Here is a 23,598-nt window from a genome sequence, read left to right as displayed (position 1 = left end):
CAACATTTATCGTGCTATAATTAGTTGCTCTTCAATTTCGTTTTCAAAGACTTGTCACAACATTCAGAGAAATATGCGAGGAATTAAAATCCTGGCATTTCTTGAGGGCTGAAACCAGTCAATCAACGTGTCATGATTGTGACTTGGCAAAGCTCGTAATAAGTTTTAATCCTCCTAATCGCATGTCTTACATTACTCACTTACGATTTGTATGGACATTTTTGAAACTTACTTTTTAATTGCCATTTCCACTTGAAAAATGGAATGTCCACTGTATTTGTATGTGAAATTCACCAATTAACATGCTTTTTCACACATACAAACATTACAAGGACAAAAATGAAAAATTACGTGAATCCTAGAAAGAAACACTGGCCCAAAAACTCTCATAGGTCAGCTGATTTTTTTTTTCTTTGCCAAATGACAAGGGAGCAATTGAGAGTGAAAGAGCCAAGAAAAAAAGGGGAAAATCAAAAAGTAATTTCCCATTCCACCTACCCTTTCATACCTCTTTTCTCTTTTTTCCCCCCGTAGAGCTCCTGTCAGCCTGCCACGAGCTCAGGTGCCGCTACGGCTGCGTCATGACAAGAAACGGCACCTTCTGTTTCTGCGCTGACGGCTTCGAGGTCGGCGAGGACGGGACAAGCTGCAGAGGTAGGATTCTGTGGCGCTGGTGGGGGCATATGACGCTATGAAGCTCTCTTTGCTTTTCCTCTCACTTCCCCACACCAATCTCTCCTCTTGCCCCTCGGTCAGACTTCCTTCAGATGAATAGTGGGGGATGGGTGTAAACGAACCATCTGTCTGCAGGGCCTCATGTACGGGTCATAACATATAGAATACACACTTTCTCTCTTTTTCTCCGTCTCTTTCTTTTCAGTATTACACTCCTCTAATGCGCCACAGGGTGAGTTCAGTCAGCCAGTAAGGAAGACAAGTGTTATTAATGATAATAATAATAATAATAAGTGAGAGATGTAGGGTCTTACTTGGACCATGCACATACCTTATACCCACGACATGACATAAAACTGCATAATTCTAATTGAGGAAAAAGCTTGAACGGAGTAGCGGCGCCTCCTGAATTTGATCCCGTTTGCCGGAGACGTGTGAGAGAGTCATTTATAGGGTGCTGCGACTCCGAAAAAGGCTCATTGGTTATAAAAGTAATTATGCCTGAGGTTCCAGAGTGAGGCCACATTAAGTATACTTTATGTATTTGGGTCATGTTTGAGCACACCTAATTTGTTACAAATGACTCCTTTCCTTTTTCCATAAGATCATGATGAATGTGCCATATATGGCGCATGCAGCCAAACCTGCACGAACACCTACGGGTCATACAGATGCAGCTGCACAGAAGGATACATCCTACAGCCTGACAGGATATCCTGCAAAGCCAAACAAGGTGAGCGGCACACTCGCAATCGGGGAAAATGACTTCATCTGCATATGGCATGTATTTTTTCATTTTCTAATAATAATAATAAACAAGGTTACGTTTTTTTGTTCAACGAGAGAGGAGTATCGAGCTTATCGCCGCCGCGGTGTCCACCGCCGTTGGTTTGGTTTAAGATTAATGTGGTTTAGCAGTGACCACATCTATCACCCACATGGGAACGGGTAGACATGGTCAGGCCAGGATAATGATAAAATTAATGAGCATGAGACTTTAAGTGGGAGCAGTCTGGAGTATTTTGTGCGGAGGCAATGCCCAGTGTCACCCTGATTTATGTTAATGCCTGATGCACATGGCAAATTTGTCCCGGTGACTAAACCTGCACACTTAGAAACGAAACGACCAAAAGACGCGTTGTTTTTGGTGGTCCTCCGTCCATAAGTGCGAGATCAACCTTTGCGTAGTATATGTTTGTGTAGTGCGTTGAACCACAAAGTGAAGCTGATTTTTAAGGTGTTGTCTCAGTGGCATATACAGTATGGGGTTTAAGATAGCTGGAGGCCCCAAACGCGTAACAGGGGAGAACACGACTGTTGCAGCTTTTAATCAATGTGACTGGTGTCCTACCAGGAATAAACTGAATATGATTACCCATAAACTTAACTGAACCCAATGCTCACACGCATTAATATTAATTTAGCAGAGAGCAATAGTGGGACCGGGATAACTGTGGGGTTACTATTAGTTGTAAAAGCTTATGAATATAAATTCCAAATAGCGCTCTCTAAGGCCAGATGATGAGGAACAGCAGGATATGAAAACATATTAATGTGCCAAGCGTAAGATTGAAGGGAAAAACCCTGCAGTGCATTATTTGTGGGGTTTAGACACAGTTTGATCTTGATTCAACCACTTCTCATTTTTTGTTTGGAGTGAAGAAAAAGGTATGATTTCCCTTTTTATTTTATTTTATTTTATTTTATTTTATTTTATTTTATTTATTTTGAAATTGTACCTCCGCTTGTAAATCTGACTTTACTGATGGGCTCATGCCGTCTTCATTTTGCGCTTTCTGACTTTTGTACTTGTGTTTAACGGCTGTTAAATACCACGCTCCCCACTGCACAATAAAAGAATGGGGCTTCTTTTTTTCTTAAATAAATATGTAAAATATTATTTTTAATTTTAAGATTTTACATTTGAACCCTTTAACACCTAAGCCTCCAAATGTCCGTCTGGACTTGTTTGCTTATTTTAACGATAAAAGGGCCAGAAAATGTCCTGAGACTAAGTGCTTCTGCCCATTTTCCAGAATAACTTTTAATATTTGGCAAGCAGTTATTTACAATTTACTGCATGATAAAATAGTGTAATCACTAATCAAGTTTTATTTTAAAAAAAAAATGCTGTAATTGTACACAAACCACAATATAAAACATATTTAAAATAACATTTCGTTTGAGTTTTTGTCTCAATGTCCAAAAACAGGCCAAAGAAATGGAAACTATGTATAGGCATTTCTGCCACTTTTTCCCTTTCTGGTGACAAAGAAGCTGATTCTCTGGCTTCCGAGTGACATTACCCCGTAATACTGTGATATGCTTGGTGTTAATATGATTTATGTTAAAAAAATATATACGGATTTATACATTTTACATTTTGAGACATTAGCCATGCAGTTTTTTCAGGGTCATTCAGTCTAATTCCGAGGGTAGCCCTTGACTTGAAGGAGTATGAAAGATCACGAAGAAGTAAGGGTCATCTTTGAGGGGCGAGGCTGTTGTCAGAGTGTACATGGTCAATTAATCCCATCAAGCAGCTTTTCTCAGTTTCACCAGCGCAGACAGTCTTGCCACGAGGCCAAGCAGGGAGGCATGAAAAAAAGTTCAATTTCTTCAGTCAGTGTCAAAGTTTCTGTTGTTAGTTCAACTCAGATAGTTTTTGGGAGAAAAATGCTTTAGTGCTTTTTCGTCCAGTGTGAAATTACACCCTTTCTCTCTGTCTTTTTGATCCTTTTTTTCCTACCTCTAATGGTGAAGGACTCTTTAATCATGACTTATCTGCTACATTTCCTTTTGCTTTCCTGTGTTTGTTCCCAAATATATTTTTTCCCCAGTATTTAGAAAGTATTTTCTCTATTCCTGATGGTCTCTTTGTCTATTGATGATTCTTGAGTTAAAAAAAAAAATCAACAAAGAAAATAACGATCTATTTTTGCTCCTCCAGATCCTGGTGACAGCCGCCCAGTGCTTCTCATTGGAGGCGCAGATCGTATTGTCATCACCAGCCTAAATGGAACGGGCCTCAAACCCCTAAGGTCCTTGAGTGTAAATGGAACTGTGGCACTGGATTTCCAGCACAAGCAGGAAACCGTATGCTGGGTCCTGTCTTCAGAATCCTCTGGGCAACTCCGATGTGCTGAAGCAAGAAATCTGCGCGGATTCACACGGGAAAAGGAAATAAGAACACAACAGCATTTGCAAAGTATGTCTTCAGCTGCAATCCTTATATACACTCCCTTTCCTGACATCCCTTATCATGTTGAGTAATTACCTGTTCTCCTATTATCAACACGTTCACATTACGTAACGGCACAGACACCACCCGGGCACTTTCTCACTCACACGCTTACCCATCTGGCACTTTCTCCCTTTTTGTCTCACACTCTAGCCTGTAACCTCCGGTTCTCTGTCTCATCATTATCTTTGCGGTTGAAGGCAGGTTAGACTCAGGGGTTTGGGTCGCATGCCTTCCTCCCACAGCTGTCCTTCAAACGCGCAGCCTTCACAAACTCTGCTTCTCAGACTGTGCTCTTTTTTTCCTCGGTTGATCTTGACAAATATCAAACCTATTTTACAATAATTGTAGATGCTTTCTGACATTTTTTTTTTTTGTCAAAGCCTTAATTAAGCTGCTCATTGCCGATTTCAGAAACATTGGGTTGTTAGGCATTAGGCTTCCTGTCCTTTTAGAAGGAAGTTGGTTAATTAACCCTGTTAATCTGGATTCTCTCTGGATTTCACACGTTCAGATGCATTTGCTCACCATGACAAGTGCTACTTTTTCTGTAAAACCTTTTTTTTATTGCTTTCTGGGAATCTCTTTGGGGGGCTTATGTGTTTAAAATATCCCTGATGATGATGATGATGATGTCATTGCACCATTGGGGTTTTGATATTAGTGGAGAAAATATTTTTAGTTTTAGAGCATTGTATTTCCTGGATTTTTAAAACACTCGGGGATTTAAGCTGAGAGAGCTCAGTGTCTGCAGCTTCTGTTAAAATAGTTTTAGTTGTTTTTTTTTTGTTTGGAAAATGTAGATTCTAACGTTTTACACAGGCCTCTAACTGTGGTTCGTTCCATTGCAGATGTGGAGCAGATGGCCATTGATTGGTTGACGGGCAATTTTTATTTTGTTGACCGGGTCACTGACAAGATTTTCGTGTGCGACAATGGCGGGGTAACATGTGTTACTGTCATACAACTGGACTTACTCAACCCTAAAGGAATAGCTCTGGATCCTCTGATGGGGTGAGTATTCTGCAGCCGTATACAATAATGCACCATCTCTGAAAACTCTGCAAAGTTCATTTCTCATCATGCATCTTTTGTTAAGAGAGAATCACGGAGGAAGCAAAAAAAAAAAAAGTCACTATGCCGAACAATTGATTTGTCGGGAAGAATATGAGTGAGTTACAATGAAGGGATTTAAATGATTCCCTGTCCTTTGACTCAGCCCTTCTCTCTTTGAGCTGTGTAATTTGGTGGATGACTGTTGACAGCTTCTTGCTGTCTAGACATTCATTTGTATTCACTGATTTCTCCCCCACAGCCCTCAGTAGAAAATTCCCCTGCAGGACTTTCCATATCAGGGGTTTTGCCTCAGCAGAGATCGCGCAAAGAAAACCCCCAAAAAAACAAACGTAGCACCTGTAAAGTAATAGAATCTTTCCACTCTGCTCTCAGTGCAAACTGACACATTTGCAGCATGTGGTTGACAACGTTGCGGCGTTGGATAATGAAGGTTTAATGAAGGTAAAGTCCCTGTGTCATCATGAACTGTGGTGCAAAAGAAAAAGAAAATAGGATTAGGTTTTGAAAAGAAATTGCAGTGACTGTGCTGCTGATAACGGGTTCACATTTGCACAAGAGCACAAGAGCAAAAATCCTTAATGATGGCGTGATTATGTAAATCATAATAATACATTTTTAAGTAAACACCTGTTTGTGTAGATTCTCATAGTTGTCCAAAAGTCATTCAATTTCACCTCTCATCCGAGATGCTTCTTCAGACGTGTTGATATGGTGTTAGCGTGTTAATAAACTCTCCCAGGCAGCAGTGACATCGGAAGCGTCTGGCTGGTGAACGCTTATTCTGCTTAACTGTGTCATGATCAGTCTCCGTAAAAAAATAAACATCGCATATTTATATTTATAACTTAACACGTAATTAATTTGAAGGTTGAAGTCAGGAATACGGGCATTTTGAGTTTATTTTTACACCGTACTTCAACAATTTGGTCACAACCCAGTGGGTCTAATGAAATAATTAGCCGCCACTTCCTTAATGGCATGGACAGTTTTTCCATTTGGCCGGCAGCGTCTCTGTATTTTCTTTAAATGTTGGTCAGCCACTGGAAACCAATATGGCTAATGGTAAATTTGCTGTGCGCTAGAGTTTCTACTTCACCGCCTCACCTCGTGCTTTTGTTTGTACGGAAGGATGGTACCGTGGATACATTCCGCCGGACATGCAGCCTGCGGGCGAGATTGACGGCATAAGACGCACAGGTTTTTCAAGGCGTCTTCCTTCCTCTAATTTGAGAGACGTGGTTGCTGCTGTTTCTGTTTTCTTGTCTGAAAAAAAAATAAAATGAGCCTGAGAGAGAGAGAGAGAGGTATGTCAGCCTGGAGCAATGGAGTGAAAACAAAAGAAATCAAGGGGGTGTTATGGAAGCATGGTGTGTGGAGGTGTTTATAGAATGTGCTCTGGTTTGGCACTCCATTTTTATTGTTATTTGACTTCCTGCCTCCCATCATTGCATGTAAGGCATTTCACCTTTGCTACAGAGAAGCATTTTGAGAGTCTTCTTTTCTGGCTCATTGGCTGAAATCCTCATCTGCCTGAAAGGAAACTGAAGCTTACTGTGACTCTCACTTCAGTTTATGCCTGTGACGGACAGGAATTAATGTACTTTATGTCTGAAAAGTTAATAAAGTCGAGCCCATATTATGTAACGTATAGCTTTTTTGCACTCAATGTTTCAAATCAGCACTGCACCACTGACTCAGCTCTGTGTGCCCTGAAAATCATTTTTATATTTTACTCATATTATTAACCAACTAGGTTTTTTTTTGGAAAAAATTAATTGGTGTCTGGATTATGTTATGTAGTAACATTTTGAGTACTAGAAATTGTACTCTTTTTTTTATTTAATGACAGTTGTAGATTAAACATTAGGCAAAAGCATTTGTCCTGTTGAAGCCATTAATGTCTCAGTCACTTTCCATCTAATGTTGAGCGATCTGAAATACTGCTGTGTTTGTGCTGTGGAAAAATCAGGGCATTCACTAAGTCACGTTATGCAGGAATATTTCCATATTCTTGTTATAGTCGCGATAAGTGTTGATTTATGATAAGCTATAGTCAACGATGGCTTTCATTAGACATGATTGTGACTGGTGACAGATTATTGGCCAGATTATATGAATTACTGTGGCACATTTCCACGTTCCAGATTTGCAGTAGGCCACTGCCTAACAATATTGTTCTGATGAGAAGGGTTTCAGATCAGTGGACACACATTTAAATCATTATTGTAGGCAATGATGCAACTATATTGTAATTTGTTACCCCTCCGGTTGAAAAAAAACTGAAAATGTGCTAACTACAAGACGATGTTGAAATAAATATTCATCAAAAAGTCATACGTAAAGGGGAGCGGAATGTTAAGTTAAAAAAAAATTGAACTGTTTCATTTCACTGTTGAGACGACATGGAGGCAAATGCAATACGAGCAGCAGTGGCCATTTCCTTTGTGGTAATTTCTGGAGCATTAAGAGGCGAGCTATGCAGGAGCTCGGAGTGTGTGAGTAGACATAAAATGATAGACATTGTGTGAAAACCATTTAGTAACTCAAAAAACCACGAGGTGGGACTGAGAGTCAATTTTGAAAGACACAGGAGCCACTGTAATCCCTGTAAAACAGGTGCTATATGAAGTCTAATTTGTTTCTTCCAGCAGTGACTGAACAACACCAGACAATAACTGAAACGTCCTTTAAGTAACATAAAGATCTCATGTGCTGTCACTTAAAGTGCTTAAAACTGCCAAGTCTGCACATCCAGTAATTAGCATGGAGGTCTGGCCATGCTGTCCTATACCGTGGTGCGGTGAGGACAGAGCTCCAGCGATAACGAGCAACCGCCAAAGAGCAGTGGGAAGCCTGCATTATCTGCACAAGTCAAGCCAGGGCTGATGTGGGCTGCCCTTTGAACCTCAGATCAGGCTGTGCTGAAAAACTATCAGAGTCAGCAAGGAGCCCAGCTCCCCAAACAGGTGCACCTCCATGTGGCATACAAATGATGGCTTCCTGGGATTAGATTAGAATGGTGCTGATGCTATACTTGTAAGTTCCTCCAAATACAATGGGATGCATTCTGGGTTTCAAGAATGAGCACCAACAGAAAAAAATGTGTAGTTGTCAGGCTACAAAGTCCCTTTACAAAGAAAACATCTATGAAAGTAACTGATGTACAAATTGACGTACTGCTTTATATTAGTACTGCTTGATAAAGTCAGTTCTGCAGACATTCTTAATGGAATAATTAGGTTATGATGAAAGTGACCTGAATGTATCTCCTTGAAATTCTTAATTGAAACAATATCAAAGAACTCAACATTTCCATGCAGTGTTTTGACGCATCTCCTCAAACTGCAGTAACTATTAATTACGATGCAACGCGGCTGTGTTGAACATCATCCTTGATTGTGGTTTTTATCCTGTGAAGCACTTTGAGTTTCATTGTCCTGTATAAAACGTGCTATATAAATAAAGTTTGATTGAGGTTCACTATTAGTGCCGACAATGCAAGAACCGGTGTGACTAAACAGATTTGTTCCTAAGTAGTGTGTTCAAGAAATGTAAGAGAATTTGGAATAATTGGTGGCTTTAATGCACTGAACATTTCTTGATTAACTCAACAAAAGAAGAAAATAGGAATTGTGAAATTACTAAAGGTAGACTATGGTGTTTTTGGCACATGAAAGGTTTCATCACATACATATAGCAGCAGTAGTATTAGTAGTAGTAGTAGAAATACTACACCACAGCAAAAGTGGGCCTCCCATGCATTAAATGCTGTAAATTAGATAATCAATGTCCATGGATTGGGTTGTGTTGACACATCTGCGTGTTATGCAACTGTATATGCAACATCCTGTGATCATTTAAACTCTCGCACCCTCTGCAGAATGATGTTCTTCACCGACTATGGGAACGTGGCCAAGGTGGAGCGCTGCAACATGGACGGCACCAATCGGACGCGGCTGGTGGATTATAAAATTGAGCAGCCCACTGCCGTGGCACTGGACGTGGTCAAGAAGCTGGTATACTGGGCCGACGCCTACCTGGATTACATCGAGGTGGTGGACTATCAGGGCGGGAACAGGCATACCGTTATCCATGGGAGCCAAGTAAGTATCATATCTTTTTGGTGATGGCTGCTTTTGTCTTCCAAGTGCTCTGCAATGGACAAACGGGAATCTGAACAGACAATTGGCTTTGTCTGTCAGTGCTGTCTCCCTCCTGATTTGAGACACATTTGAGACTGTGATGAGAGGGTGTTTCAGTGTTAATTTTCTCGTACACTTCAGGCTTCATTTTCATAGAAAGGGACTTGTGAAGGGGAGGATAGTGGGTTTATTAACTTGAAGGAACTGAAGCGCATGTGAGGCTGTCTTCGTAATGAGCATATCAATAGCCTCTCCCCTGTAGTACACTTTTGAGGCCATTAAAAATCCTTTTTAAATAACTTAGACGCAATATTCACTCTTCATGAGGAGGGAGATTGTGGATGCAGGTGCTCTTTGCATAATAACACTCTCCATTGCCACTGCATGAAAAAATGCCCTGCACCATTATTCCAATCCAAAAATATGTATATTTGTCATAGCCATAGGATCAATGATCGGAGGCTATGTTGTTGTATCAATACGTTTATTTTTCACATTGTGCAAAAAGCTGATCATTTTTAAGTGTGTATTCACGTCGCCTCCCTCAGACTCGGCTCAATTTGCTCACTGCAAAACACAATGTGACTTCTTTATGTTCTCGCCATTTATTTTTAGTATGAGGGTCAGGATCAAACCTGGGAGCCGTGCCGTGCGTGGATCCAATAAACTACGTCTATAATATTGCTTTCCATGTAATTGTAACAGCCTTGCTTGTTTGTTTGTTTTTGTCTTGACCCTGTTTGTTTGATGTTGTCATCATATTAGATCGAGCAATTTCATTACATGTGCTAAGGCAAAAAGGCAAACACAGTATGTACACCCTTTGAAGTAGCATTTGGAAAGTTACAGTGTTTAGAGCACTCAGGCAAATTCCAGAGAGAGAGAGAGGTGTTTGAATGGTTTGTTGCTCATTAATTTATTAATTTACTCTGACACTTGTGTGTTGATTCGCCTGATTTTAACAAGTCACCCAGCAAGCCTAGGTTTACTTTTGTGATTACAGCTCATACAGCTGCTATATCCCTGTGTGTGTGTGTGTGGGTGGATGCCTGCTAAATGTAGCATGTAGCATGTGTTGTCAGGGGCAGTGGCCTCCCTGTGGAGCCCAGCTTTTGACCCTGTGTGGGCAGCTAAATGTACAAACAGCCCCTCCACTCTTTCCCTATGTCTCGCACGTTGCTTCATGTTGAAAAGATAAAAGACCTCATTAATATATTTTTGTTTATGTCATATTTCTCTTGTGGTTTTATGTACTCTTTGGCTTCAGGGATGAGGCCAAAAAAGCATCACAGATCTTTTCTTTAGTTTTTTCATTCTTTCGTTCTTTCTTTCTTTCTTTCTAAATATATTTTCCAGGTGTCATACATTTATGCACTAGCTGTGTTTGAGGACTACCTCTATGCTACCCACTCTGACCCTTCCAAAGGGAGTTCCGCTGTGGAGCTGCTGCTGATCCACAGGTTCAACATCACAGCAGAGAGCACAACATTAGCCAGCATGGGGAATACTAAAGGAGTGCGTGTGTACCACAAACTCACTCAGCCAAGAGGTAAACACTTTCTATATAAGTTAACATGTGCGAGTATGTGTCAGAATTATTATTTTATGGCTCACAAGCTGAAGAGACACGATGCTTTGTTAGATTCACATTATTCTTCTGTCCTCTTCGATTTTCTCCACAGTTCGGAGTCATGCTTGTGAAATTGATTCCTATGGAAAGCCAGGTGGATGCTCCCATATTTGCCTCCTGAGTGGCAGCTACAAGTCCAGATCATGCCGTTGTCGTACTGGTTACAGCTTGGGCTCCGATGGACAGTCCTGCAAAAGTCAGTACATATTTTCCCTTAGTTTTCAAGGAAACATTATTTTGAACTTTTTTTTTTTTTTTTGTGAATTAAAACCTTTTATTCCAAATGATTTCCATTGCAACTGCCTCCGGTTATTCATGAATAATACTCCCTGCTAATGCCTGAAAAGGACTTTATGCGTCACTGCTCTTTTCATTGACATGCGCCTTTAAAGGTCATGTGTCGTATTAGAGCTGAGGGTGTGACACACATGCATCAGCTGGAGACTGACAGTGATAAAGATGAGTGCTGGTGGACGCGGACACATTTGAAAGTGACATTCTGCTATCAACCTGTCACGATTCTGATTGATTATTGTCATAATGAGGTTTTAAGTTTGTCTGCATTTGTTGTCTGTTCTGATCAATTGCTGGACATTGTGCAGTTGACAATAAAAGCACAGGATCAAATTGATGACACAATCAGAGGGCCCACCATGTTTCGATCGGAGTAACGAAGCACTGGGAGGCTTGGCGTGACAGATTTGATTTATTCCCCTCTCAGAGATGTTCTGATGACACCAGCTATCTCTCTCTCTGTCTGGTGCTTTCCCTCTCCCTACGCATAATGAGATTCAGTGCTAAATGGTAGTGCTTCCTCATACAGCAGTCACGATGGGTTTGATATCTGGGTCCCTTGCAATGTTTAATTGTCTCTTGGGTAGTCGGTCTCTCCCTCACAAAATGATAAATTGAAGTTAGGCATGTGTGGTCCTCACCCCCACCGTCTAAGTCTCTTGGGTAGGGGCTGAGAGTGAGGAAAGGTCTGCTTTTCTCACTGGAAGCCCTCCTTCATTCCCGCTCTTGGTTCTCCAGAAGATCCCAAAGGGTTCGAGAACATAGAGCCCCCTAGGAGGCTGGTGGGCCGCTGAGGAGCTGCCTCAGCTTTCGCTGCCTCAGCTTTCGCTGCCTCTGTTTGCCTTTCTACCAAGACACCATGTTATTTTAGATCACAGTCAGTGTTCACAGCCAAGGTAAGTATTGCCATTGTGTGTTTGCTCAAGCATTTTCCTTCTCTTACTGTTAAGGTGGCTGTGTAGCACGGCCGTGATTGAAAGGGGAGAGTATAGTCATTGGCACTGATTACTAGCTCCATTAAGGTGAATGGATAGCCCTGGCTCTGGCTCACATATAAGAACAATGTGGCCGGTAAAAGGGTTTAATGCTGGGATCAGCATTGATGAATTAGGCCAATTAATTGACAATAACAGTAAAACGGGTCCTTTCGTTGCTTGCCTTGCAGAGCCCAAAAGCGACCTCTTCCTCTTCTACGGCAAGGGACGTCCCGGTGTCATCCGAGGACTGGATATGAACATCAAGTCCAGCGATGAGCACATGGTGCCAGTCAAGGACCTGGTTAACCCTCGAGCCATCGACTACCATGCCGAATTGGGACACGTTTACTTTGCCGATACGACCAGTTTCCTCATCGGGCGGCAAAAAATAGATGGAAGTGGCAGAGAGACGATACTCAAAGATGGTGGGTCTTAATTCTGACTGTGTGCTGACTGTGTGCAAGTTGTTAGTATCTATAACAGTCAACGTCTTTGATTATATTTTACAGGGAAGAAAACAGCTTTAGTATTAAGTATTAGTTGTAGTCCTAGTGTGACCTACCCTTACTCTCGAACAGTTGCACAACCTTGACTCTCTTAAACCGAGAGTGGAATCCTAATACCTGTGGTTGACTTTTTTTATGTTGAAAAATGTCTGCTGTGAAAAAGGTCCATAACGCCAGGTTTATCATTTGAGTCATTTTCTTCAAATCAGATGATGTTCAGTTTTGGCTACTCTGTTGAACTCTGTTCTGCCGATTCTGTTGTAGATCTCGACAATGTGGAGGGAATCTCGGTGGACTGGATTGGGAATAACCTGTACTGGACCAACGATGGCTACAGGAAGACGATTAGCGTCGCCAGGCTGGAGAAAGCCTCACAGACGAGAAAGACTCTTTTGGAAGGAAACATGTCACACCCACGGGCCATTGTGGTCGACCCTCTTAATAGGTGAGGAAAAGAAAACTTGATTCATTATGAGTAAAACTTAATTACACATGCGGAGGAAGTGGGGGATGTTGAATAAAAATGAATGATTCCTCTTTTGTATCATTTTGCAAAGCCATAAATAGGCATTACTTAGTAAGAATTGACAACTTGGGTTTTACTGTACATTGATTTTCAGTTTAGTTCAGTTTTTGGTTTTCTTCCTGTGAGGAAGATGTGTGTAAACTCAACCATGTAAACTAGCATGGTTCAATGGAGAGAACCTGAAAGAGAGAGGGGGATCTGCACTTGTTCCATGAAGTTAAATCACAGCTACCACCTCATTAGTTAACCTGTTTGATATCTGTTTCGTCCTTACACCGTGTAGATCATCGGCAAAGTCTTCCTGTGAAAGTTTGTATTTGGATGATACAGTAATCATTCAAGATGATGGTTCGCAATTACAGAGGAAGCTGCAGAAATGTATTGAGCATCTTAAGGATTAACACTTTTAGGCTTTTAGAGGCAGTCAGAGATTAGTTTTCAAACCTTCAGGGGCTTTTTCCAAACATTTTCTTCCACAGCCGTTTCACTGCTATACTTCGAGCATGGGCAGCAAACCCAGTTAGTTTTTATTTCTTTTCTCTCTTGTCTGTAACATTTATCAGTGTGACACTTAACTCTCTAGTGTTGTGTCCTGTTATCCATCTTAATAATGACACCGGGAGGGGGGGGCTTAAACTTTTAATAGAAGTGAGAAGATGGCATACTGGCCTCTTGTTTAGCATTCCAGTCGTGACAGATATTAACCCACCTGACGGCACAGATGAGTAGAAAAGCTGCTTTTCGGCCTGGTAGGGAGCATTCATCCTGAACCCAACAGTTTTTTGATTATTATCCGCTCTACATGAATGTTTTTTCCTTCAGGTGAAAAGGATGCATTCCTCCAATGGATTTTGTGAATATTTTCGTGTGGCCTAATTTTCAGCTCTGTTTGCCACCTCCGGTCTGTGTTGACATGATAAGGACTACTCGTGTCAACTTAACATTGCCATACCTTTATCTTTTATGCATTCGGACCCTCATAAATGTAGTGCCATAAGAATCCGAATATGAACAAAATTCGACTCAATTGGGTATAAACGCACTCTGGATGAGCGTGTTTATTTGTCACTCTTGTCACTCAATGATATCTATATATAAATATATATATATATATATATATAGAGAGAGAGATATATATATATCTATATATATATATAGATATATATATATAGATATAGATATAGATATACATATATAAATACATATGATACAGCTTTGTAGCAATGTTGGCACATTTTCAAATTGTATTAATATAATATAATTATAAGGATAGCAAGGCATTATATTATGTATATATTCTTAACTACTTATTGGATAACGATGATGGAAGGTTAAATGCTGACGGTGCACCACATGATGTCCATCAGTCCATCTCATATGGTGCATGTCTGTATATGTCTGTGTGCATTTAGGCACATGTGTGTTCATTTGAGTGTAGAGCACCCCTGAATGATTTATGAGGTTGTGAAGGCGAGTTGGAAACAGAGCGAGTCTTCATTTACCTCCATATCCTATTCACTTACATCTTCCCTCCGCCAACCCGCGACCATTGATGGAAAACATGGGTTCACATGGGTTCACATGGTTCAGTCAGCAACATACAATCAGAGCAAATCCCTGAGGCATGGTTACAGAGAGCAGATCATGTCAATGTGTTGTGCCCGGCTACATTTCAACTATCGCTGGCCTACTGAGAGTTGCATGCTCGGCCCATACATGATACACTCAACAGCTTCATGTGAATGATCCCAGATTTAAATGTGATCTCCTGGGTTTGCATCTGTAAGACTTTCAGTGTCATAACTATGGTTTGGATGTTGTTGTTGTTTTGTGTGTGACATTTAATATTGTTTTGGTTCGGAGTAGGTGGGACGGTTTAGGAACAAAATCATGAAGCTTGAAGGGACACGGGGAAAACAAAAATGGAAATTGAGGTGTTATTCATACGCCATTTGGTGATACCATGCAGGACGCTTCGAACATCGCCTTGGTGTGCAGTCAAGTGGCATGATAAGCCTGAATAATTTCTTTGATATTGTCAGGCACTCTTTTCTGAATACCAAGAATGATTTGTTATTCTGATTTACATATGAAAAGTCTGAAACCCAGTTGATTTCAATTTCAGTCTGGAATCCTTTGTTTGTGATATGCCGTGTGCTTAGAGGTGCAGGTTGTGTTCTTTCTAATGTTCAGTGTATGAATCAGAGCAACATGTGAAAAATTCATTATGGCTGCATACTCGCACATAGGAAAAAAAAAACAACCTCAAATTGAATTGATCATTTTGAGAAAAGCCCAGTAACGTGTTGTCACATGTATTGGCTGATAAGATATCAGAAGAGGAGGAGGCTCGTGGGTGGATTTGGGAAGAAGTAATTAGTCAAGTACAAATTAGGTGGATGGATGAGGCTCCGGCAGCTTTTCAATGAAGTGTCATAATTTTAACATGAGATAAACTCAGCATTAGTTTGGCAGGTTATGAAATATGGATGTTCCTATGCTACATGATAAATATGTCCTTCAAATATGGCAAAAATGATTGCTATTTTAATTTGCCTGATCTGTGTGTGTGTCCATCTGTAACAGCTGGATGTACTGGACAGACTGGGAAGAGGATGAGGTCAATGACAGCATAGGGAGAATAGAAAAGGCCTGGATGGATGGATCCAACCGCCGGATTTTTGTCACCTCCAACATGCTGTGGCCCAATGGTCTGACACTGGACCACGGCACCAGCACCATGTACTGGTGTGACGCCTACTACGATCACATTGAGAAGATTCATCTGAATGGAACTGGAAGAATGGTGAGTCTGCAGAATTCACACCCAGCAGCTATGTTATGGAGCAACTTGCACAAACTGTGTTAACTGTAACACTGTTGAGACTACACTAAATAAAGATTGTTCATGTTGTATTTCTAAGTTATATTGTTAGATTCAGGTATTGAATTAAACTTTAATTTTTTTAAATCCTAATACTTAATAGATTTATTGTCTATCTTTACTCAATGTTTAGCCTAATTGTTTGTCGTCTAAGCTTCCATTAGGGATACATGCATGCATCCATAATATCTTTTCCAGTTTCAGAAGAATCACAGTGTGGATCATATTCTAATGTGATTTAAATACAATTTTAAAAGTGAGATTGTCAGCCGTTAGCAGGGTTTGTGTAAAGTCTGACAGTCTCTGATTGTATCTCCGTTGGTCCTGAATGTGATGGTCCAAACCAGGTTTTATAGTTTTACAATAACTCTATGTTAATCTCTTAAGTAGTGAAATGATTGAAAAGTGCTCCTCTTTCCACATTAACTGCCAACAAAACATCCCTTCGTCTCCAACTGCTCTTGTCAACTCTTGCTGTACTGGAATATTAAGCTAATGAATTATTTGCAAATGCTAGTTCATCAATGCCAAGATCCTTGCAAACATTATTATAAGTAGACAGCACTGCGTGAATAAATTTGAGCAAAGAAATTGAATCACATTCATCATATACTGTGATCATGTAATTTCTAAGCCAATATTCGAACAGCGAGAACCCTGTTTAAGATGATTGATTTTTTGTGTTGCTGCTGTTGTCTTTGCGTAGCTCTCCTAATCTTTTGATTACACTGCATGTTTGCCTCATGCTGCAGGTGGTGTACAACGGGAAAGAGCTGAACCATCCGTTTGGAATCTCCCACTATCGGAATTTCATCTTTTGGACAGAGTACATGAATGCTTCGGTCTTCCAGCTGGACCTAACAGCCAGCGATGTCACTCTAATGCGGAGTGAGAGACCGCCACTGTTCGGCCTGCGTGTCTATGACGCACAGAGTCAGCAAGGTTAGCTACTATCTTTTCATTTACTACCCATGGTGCCACTGAGCTGTGGCTTATATAACAGAGAGAGTGGTTGTGCACTGAAAATAGAAACACTTTGTACACATTATTGAAGAAGGCCGCTTTATATACCAGTGTAACAAAAAAATTCTTACGAATGAGTAGTCTGTTATAAAGTAAATACCAGCTAGCTTCTTAGCTTCTGAACAACAAGGAGCTAGCTGCTTATTATTGGCAGCTAGCTCCTTACTACACTAGCTCCTTAGTGAGAATAAGGCCATATCCACACGGAAACAGCACAAAACAAGTACAATTATTTTATTTGAAATTTGCTTTAATATGTGCCTTTAGTGAGATTATAATTGTATTCCCAATGTTGAGGAGGCTTTGCAAACTTATAAAGTTGGGCTAAGAGCTAAGGGCTCATATAAGAGCTTCATATTCTCCACCACAACTGTCAAAATGAGGTGGCTGATCATGGATGTGTCGCAAATGTTTGTTCATACATCATAGGCCTGAGATTTTTTTGTGTAAATGTGCTGAAACACAAAGACAGGGAGGTAATTATGAAATGATTTGATCTTTTATGAAATATCTTTTTGAAGGCAAGCAGTGATAGATTTGGCTTATTCTAATTTGTAATCAAAACTCATTGAAATTCAAACTGAATTCAAAGTGAATTGTATCAAGTCATATGAAATGGTATTGTTTTTGTAACATGAAAGTATGTTCCTTGAGTGTTATCATAGCCCATATCTGGATGTGTACCGAACTGTCCTTTTACCTATAAGATTTATGTGTATGCCAATTGTTGTGAAATTTCATGGTGAAAAGTAGCACCGACAGAGACTTTAGAATCATCCGGAAATGTTATGAAGTAAAATAAGGCGACTGAGGTTTGAAGGGAGTTTGCTTACTTCTTGTATAGATGATGATGGATTCACTCTGTTAACAGCTGACACTGGAGAAACACCGTGGCCTTCACGGCAGGCATTTCTTTTGTTGTTCTGTAATCAGCACATAAAATACAGTGCCCACACAGCCACTCCATGTCTAGGGAGGTTGATGCTACTACTATTACTATAAACACGGAGAAACATAATTGTACACAGTCCAAAGTGATGTGCTTTTAGAATCCATGAGTTTGTTTTTTAGTCTTGAAAGTCAGTGATTTTCAGAACTTCAAAGCTCTGCATTTTGAATAGGAAAGAGTCGTGCCAACTATGAGATACAGTTACAAATGGTAGGCTTACCCATGCACAGTTTAGTTCACAACATGCAGAGAGGTTTTACTGGACATGTCTCCTTTGTTCATGTCACTGAATAGATTAATTGGCTGTCGAGTCCTTTGAGTATTACTGATTGGCTCTTACAAAACCAGAAGCTTTATCTCATTGGCCCAGGCGCTGCCTTTGGGCTCTGTGTTAAATGAAATTGACAAAGGTGTCGTATGCCTTTACTTTATATAAAGTATTTTTTGCATTTGGAAAATGTCCATTTTGTCCAGAAAAACAAATTATTCCTCTGAGAAGGATAAAAATGTCAAATGTCTGTCACCCCTGGTGTTTCCAATAATTCACTTGACAGAACGTTATAGATCTGCCATCCATACACATGGCATGTGTCTTTTAAGCAGGGAATGAGTTTACATTATTAAGATGATTAATTTATTCAGAAATTAAAGTGACCTACCCCTAAACCTCTGCTGTTCCCTATAACGAAAGAGAATAGAAGTCACATCACCTGAGGTGGGCTGAAGGAAAATGTAGCTTTGAATGTGCAAGACGCCTTATTTGGAATCTTTTTCGCCAGGGGAAAACGCATGCAGTGTGAATTATGGAGGCTGCGGAACCCTCTGCCTCGCCATCCCAGGAGGCAGAGTGTGTGCCTGCGCTGACAACCAGGTTCTGGAGAAGAACAATGTCACCTGCACAGGTAGGAGGACATAATGAATCAGACGGAGTGAGAGACCTAAGCCCATCTTGTCCCAGTGTGCTGTAATCCGGGCTTCATCCTATGAGATGGGGGAGATTAAATAAAAACCTAATCTATTCACATATGGATATGTTCATGAATTAATAAATTACAGTGAGTTTTCCCAGTGGATTTCCAAAAATAAAAACTCAAATCCCAGTAGTTACACATAGGGACATGGGACATTAACATGTTTTATGTGCTATTATAGCTATGCCAATAATTTCCCCTTAACACATACTTCATAGGAAGTCTCTTGTTAATTTCCTTTGCACCACTGTTTCCCCCCCCCAGAAGCCTCCAGCACTTTACAGCCACAGCGATGTAAAAACGACGAGTTTCAGTGCCACAATCATCGCTGCATACGAGCTGCCTGGAAGTGTGACGGAGACGATGACTGTCTGGATGGAAGCGATGAAGAGAGCCACAGCTGTTGTGAGGACATGCAAATGAATATACAGGCCAACATACTGCATGCAAACACAAAAAAACCCCATTGGATATACAGATACTGAACATCTCATTTAAAGTAAATGCAAGTGCTCTATGGCAGTGTGCTCAGCCTTACTATTATACTTAGTTATTGTTTTTAAAAGTAGTAGCTTAGATGATTGAAATTATGAGAACAATTGATTACAGACTATCTGACCAAAGCTCTGGTCTCACTTTGGCACCGAAAAAACACTAACGCCACTATCTAAAGCATTAGGAATGCAGTCTCCTCAAAATCGAATGTAATTCATCATTCACACACAGCCATGTCACATTTCACCCAGAAATTTGCATACCATTTTTAGTTTGATTTATGAGGGGTGAATGGTCACTTTGCAATTAAAGTTAAATGATGTGCTTAAAAAGAAAGTAAAAGACTGGCTGCTAGTTTCACTGACATTATATTTTGCGAAAATGGATTTATAGGAGAGCCATATAACACATATACTGAAACAGAAATGTTATGGAGACTCGGTAACCGAGTAAAGGACAAATCACAGAGGATATGTATGTATAAGTAAGAGTCTCCCTTAAAACATTTGCTTTTATGTTTCTGAATATACAGGAGAAAGATCAGATGGACTGGAGATCTTTTAACATTGTGTATTATTTTTTTATTTGTTTGCTATAAGAGCAGCCCTTACTGATTTGTTTCGTCTGGTGTTTAAACTCTTGGCAGACAATCACAGCTGCCCCATTGATCAGTTCAAATGCAGCAACAACCGCTGCATCCCGAAAAGATGGCTTTGCGACGGAACAAATGACTGTGGTAACAACGAGGATGAGGCTAACACTACCTGTACAGGTATGTACGGTACCATTCATGTATGTATTTGTTTTAGATGTGTTATGACGTAATTATTTAGTTTTATTTTTGTAACTTTGGCTAAATCTGCTTCAAACATGCTTCTGAGAATGTATCCCAAAATCAAAGCCTTTTTTTTATTTCTATTTTATTTTATTTTTTCATGGTGCTTTAGGCAGAAAAAGTGTGGCTGCAGCATCAGCTGTTGTTCAGTACACTGATGTACTTTTGTAATTGGTTTTCATCAGGGTAATGTACACAATGAGAAGTAAAGATTTAACAGGTCTGTCATCCATACAGAAGGACAATGCAAAATGTTTTACACAATGTACCAGAGCATGTGAGTGACTGGAACAATGGCAATTTCATTGCTCTCGGAGCTGCTGCAGACTGCTCCACTGATTATCTCTCCCCACTCCAGTCAATTTTTACTCCACTTCGATAAATTTGCTCGCTGCTCGCTTCAATTAGGAGACGGATTGGTTGGTTTTCTCTGTGTTCGGGGTGCGTCTACACATGCTTTTCACCAGATGCAAGACTTTTGTTCTGTACTCGCGATCAATGTTGTCATGCTCGTTAATTTTGTCTTTGATCGGCAACCAAAACATGTGAACATGGCATTGCAGATTTACATTTTAAACTGTAAATCAGCAGTCTTAAACTCAAATGACCTGGGGGGCCACAGTCTGGTCAGGTGGGGGGCCAGTCTGACAAAAGATTCAGGGGTGGGTGATATTGACTTGAAATGAAATCACAATATTGCATAATTTTATCACAATAATGATATTGGTGACCATTTTATACAGAATTTCAAAATGAATTTTTTGTTTTGCTGTGGAACAATGAATAATTCACAATAACAAACACATTTAGGATGCAAAATGATTCTAAAAATACATTTAAGAGACACACAGAATACAGAACACACAACTAATTTGGCCCACGGGTCGCAAGTTTGAGACCTCTGCTGTAAATTATGGTTTATTATATAGTTGGTAAACTAGAGGTTATTTCTTCCACTTGGACCTGGGAGAGCACAGGTGGTCCCTAATCCTCTTCCATCAATCATCATTCATCCATTGTCTACCACTTTATCCTCCACATGAGGGTCACAGGGTGCTGGTGCCAATCCCAGCTGACATAGGGTGAAAGGTGAGGTACACCCTGGAGAGGTTGCCAGTCCATAGCAGGGCCAACACATAGAGACAAACAACCAATCACCCTCACACCTGTGGTCAGTTTAGAGTGTACAATTAACTTCTGCATAATTTTGGACTATGGGAGGAAACCGGAGAACCCGGGGAAAACCCAAACACACACATGGGTAAAACATGCAGAAAGGCCCTTGTTCTGACCAGGTTGCAGACACGGATCTCCACTGTGTGAACGGTGAACCCCTTTTCCTCAAGAAATGCTTCAGATGCATGATATAAATGACATTGGAGTGAGAAAAGGTGAGAGATAAGCTTACACTAATTAAAGTCTTCAACAGATGTCACAAAAAGTACCGTTTGGCAGTACTGTTACTGTTATGACATGACTCTCTGGAGGATCTCCATTATATCACTCCTGGTTTAATTGTGTGAGAGCATTCTTAAGTATCAAAGCGTTGAGTGGCCTATAAGGGGAACACTTACAATATATCACACTGCTTTCATGTGCTCATCGATACCTCCGAGGCACTTTTATCCTTAAACGATCAATCAGTGAGCATTAACTAGAGGATGATGAATGGTCTCTTGCTGGCAGATTGGTATGATTTTTTATTTATTTTCCACGTCACAAACAAATCAATTGTGTGCTGTCCGTGCATGTACAGTAACTGACAGTCCGTCAGACAACAAGACATTTTCAGTGGCCTTCAGACCTTCAGCTACTCTGCTAGCTACACTGTACGACTGAATGATGAAGAGTTTGCAGTTAGCAGACGCTGACATGCTGGTATTGTCCTGGTCATTAGAGTTGTTGTGCACATGCTGCCATCACTTATGCACATGTGACTGAATTAAGTGGCCTCTTTCATCCTCAGCCCAGCACTGTCAGGCCGACCAGTTCTCCTGCCTCAACAGACGATGTATACCTCGAGCCTGGCTCTGCGACCGGGAGGATGACTGTGGAGACATGTCTGATGAAATGTCCTGCTGTGAGTCATACATTACAGCACACCACGGGTCACATGCATCGTGTGCTGCTCGTTGTTTATACATGAATATGTATATATATATATATATATATATATATATATATATATATATATACATACATATCCTGTTTATAAATTAGCTGTTAAGTCATCATACTTGATCACAGTATACCTTATTGAAGAGAATTTAAAGCTACTGTAAGTATAATGTTGAACTGCTCGCTCAGTGATTAAGCCATCAAGTGGAAGTTTCTAAACTCCCTTTTCATGTGACATTTTATTTAATTTTTCTTTTTAATATTTATGAAGTCAACTATGCCAAAAGGTTGTCAACATTTCTGTTTATTCTCTTAAACTATGTGCCATGAGGTACCTACAGTGAATAATTCCATGTCAAAAGTGCTTTTCTTTCTTAACCCTGAAGAGTTCCTAGGGACATTTTCTGCCACTAGGAACAAATTAGTAAGTTTTTTTAAAGGAACCCTTAAGGGTAAATTGATTGATGTTTTTCAGCATGTAATTTTTTTTAGACGGGATAAAATGCAAAATTAATTAAGTAAAAGAACATTTAACATCTAAACGTATACAGGCTACGCATATACATTACGGTATCTTTGGTAGGATGCTGTGATCAGCAATTCACTATCAGTGCTGCCCCAGTTCACAGCTTTAAAGAGCTAGTGTGGTATGACCTGACTATGGCTTGTTGTACTGTATATCCAAACAGAGAGATGAAAAGAATCCAATATGACATGTCTTAAGCATGCGTTTGCTGCTTTATCTTGTCATTAGACAGCCTTTTTCTGACCAGAAACTTAAGTTTTGTAACTGCTTACTTTCCCACACCAAAGTCCGTTGAGAAGGTCAGTGTTTTTAAGCTCTCTGGGACATAGCACACAGGAGCTACTGCTGGTCTGCTGCTGGAAGGATTTCAAACAGTCACAGAATAACATAACATTAATAGTTTCAAAATTGTACTCTCCATGCTGCTTGGTGCATCGCGTGTGAAAGTTATTTCTCTCATATTCGTTAAATAATGCCACCGCTAACGTGTGTGGCTGCTTATCTTTTTTTTTCCAGGTCTCTTGCACATACTGTATACTACTTTATTCAACTGAGAGCGTTTTAGGAGCTGAGTTATTGATGTTGTGTTCTTTGGACCCAGAGTTAGACGTGCCCTCACTGATGACATCAGCTTCGAGGGGTGGTGCTGAGTAAACTGCATACTTTTGTACTCAGTATTTGGCTGTTCTTAAGTTGTGTCTCAGTGGTGTTGTTCAATCTGCTGGCTTT

At 40.3% G+C, this 23,598-nt stretch overlaps 1 protein-coding gene across 7 annotated transcripts in view; it reads left to right on the top strand.

Annotated features, from left to right (window-relative positions):
• lrp1bb (low density lipoprotein receptor-related protein 1Bb) overlaps nt 1–23,598 on the top strand; it is a 230,466-nt gene that overhangs the window by 98,815 nt on the left and 108,053 nt on the right. For 5 of the 7 annotated variants that reach the window (XM_058616592.1, XM_058616582.1, XM_058616599.1 and 2 more), the window contains 15 exons: nt 535–654; nt 1,280–1,408; nt 3,626–3,883; nt 4,768–4,930; nt 8,874–9,096; nt 10,492–10,684; nt 10,818–10,961; nt 12,225–12,461; nt 12,807–12,987; nt 15,655–15,874; nt 16,705–16,894; nt 18,704–18,826; nt 19,160–19,300; nt 20,037–20,162; nt 22,192–22,305. In XM_058616592.1, the coding sequence (XP_058472575.1) occupies nt 535–654; nt 1,280–1,408; nt 3,626–3,883; nt 4,768–4,930; nt 8,874–9,096; nt 10,492–10,684; nt 10,818–10,961; nt 12,225–12,461; nt 12,807–12,987; nt 15,655–15,874; nt 16,705–16,894; nt 18,704–18,826; nt 19,160–19,300; nt 20,037–20,162; nt 22,192–22,305 (2,562 nt within the window). The remainder of the gene's footprint in view (nt 1–534; nt 655–1,279; nt 1,409–3,625; nt 3,884–4,767; nt 4,931–8,873; nt 9,097–10,491; nt 10,685–10,817; nt 10,962–12,224; nt 12,462–12,806; nt 12,988–15,654; nt 15,875–16,704; nt 16,895–18,703; nt 18,827–19,159; nt 19,301–20,036; nt 20,163–22,191; nt 22,306–23,598) is intronic. The other 2 variants (XM_058616557.1, XM_058616574.1) reach the window with 1 other exon arrangement.

Source organism: Solea solea, chromosome 2 (assembly GCF_958295425.1).
Source record: "Solea solea chromosome 2, fSolSol10.1, whole genome shotgun sequence".
Classification (NCBI taxonomy): Eukaryota; Metazoa; Chordata; class Actinopteri; order Pleuronectiformes; family Soleidae; genus Solea; species Solea solea.
The sequence above is the reverse complement of the archived record's forward strand: the minus strand, read 5'-3'. Positions and strand labels throughout refer to the sequence as shown.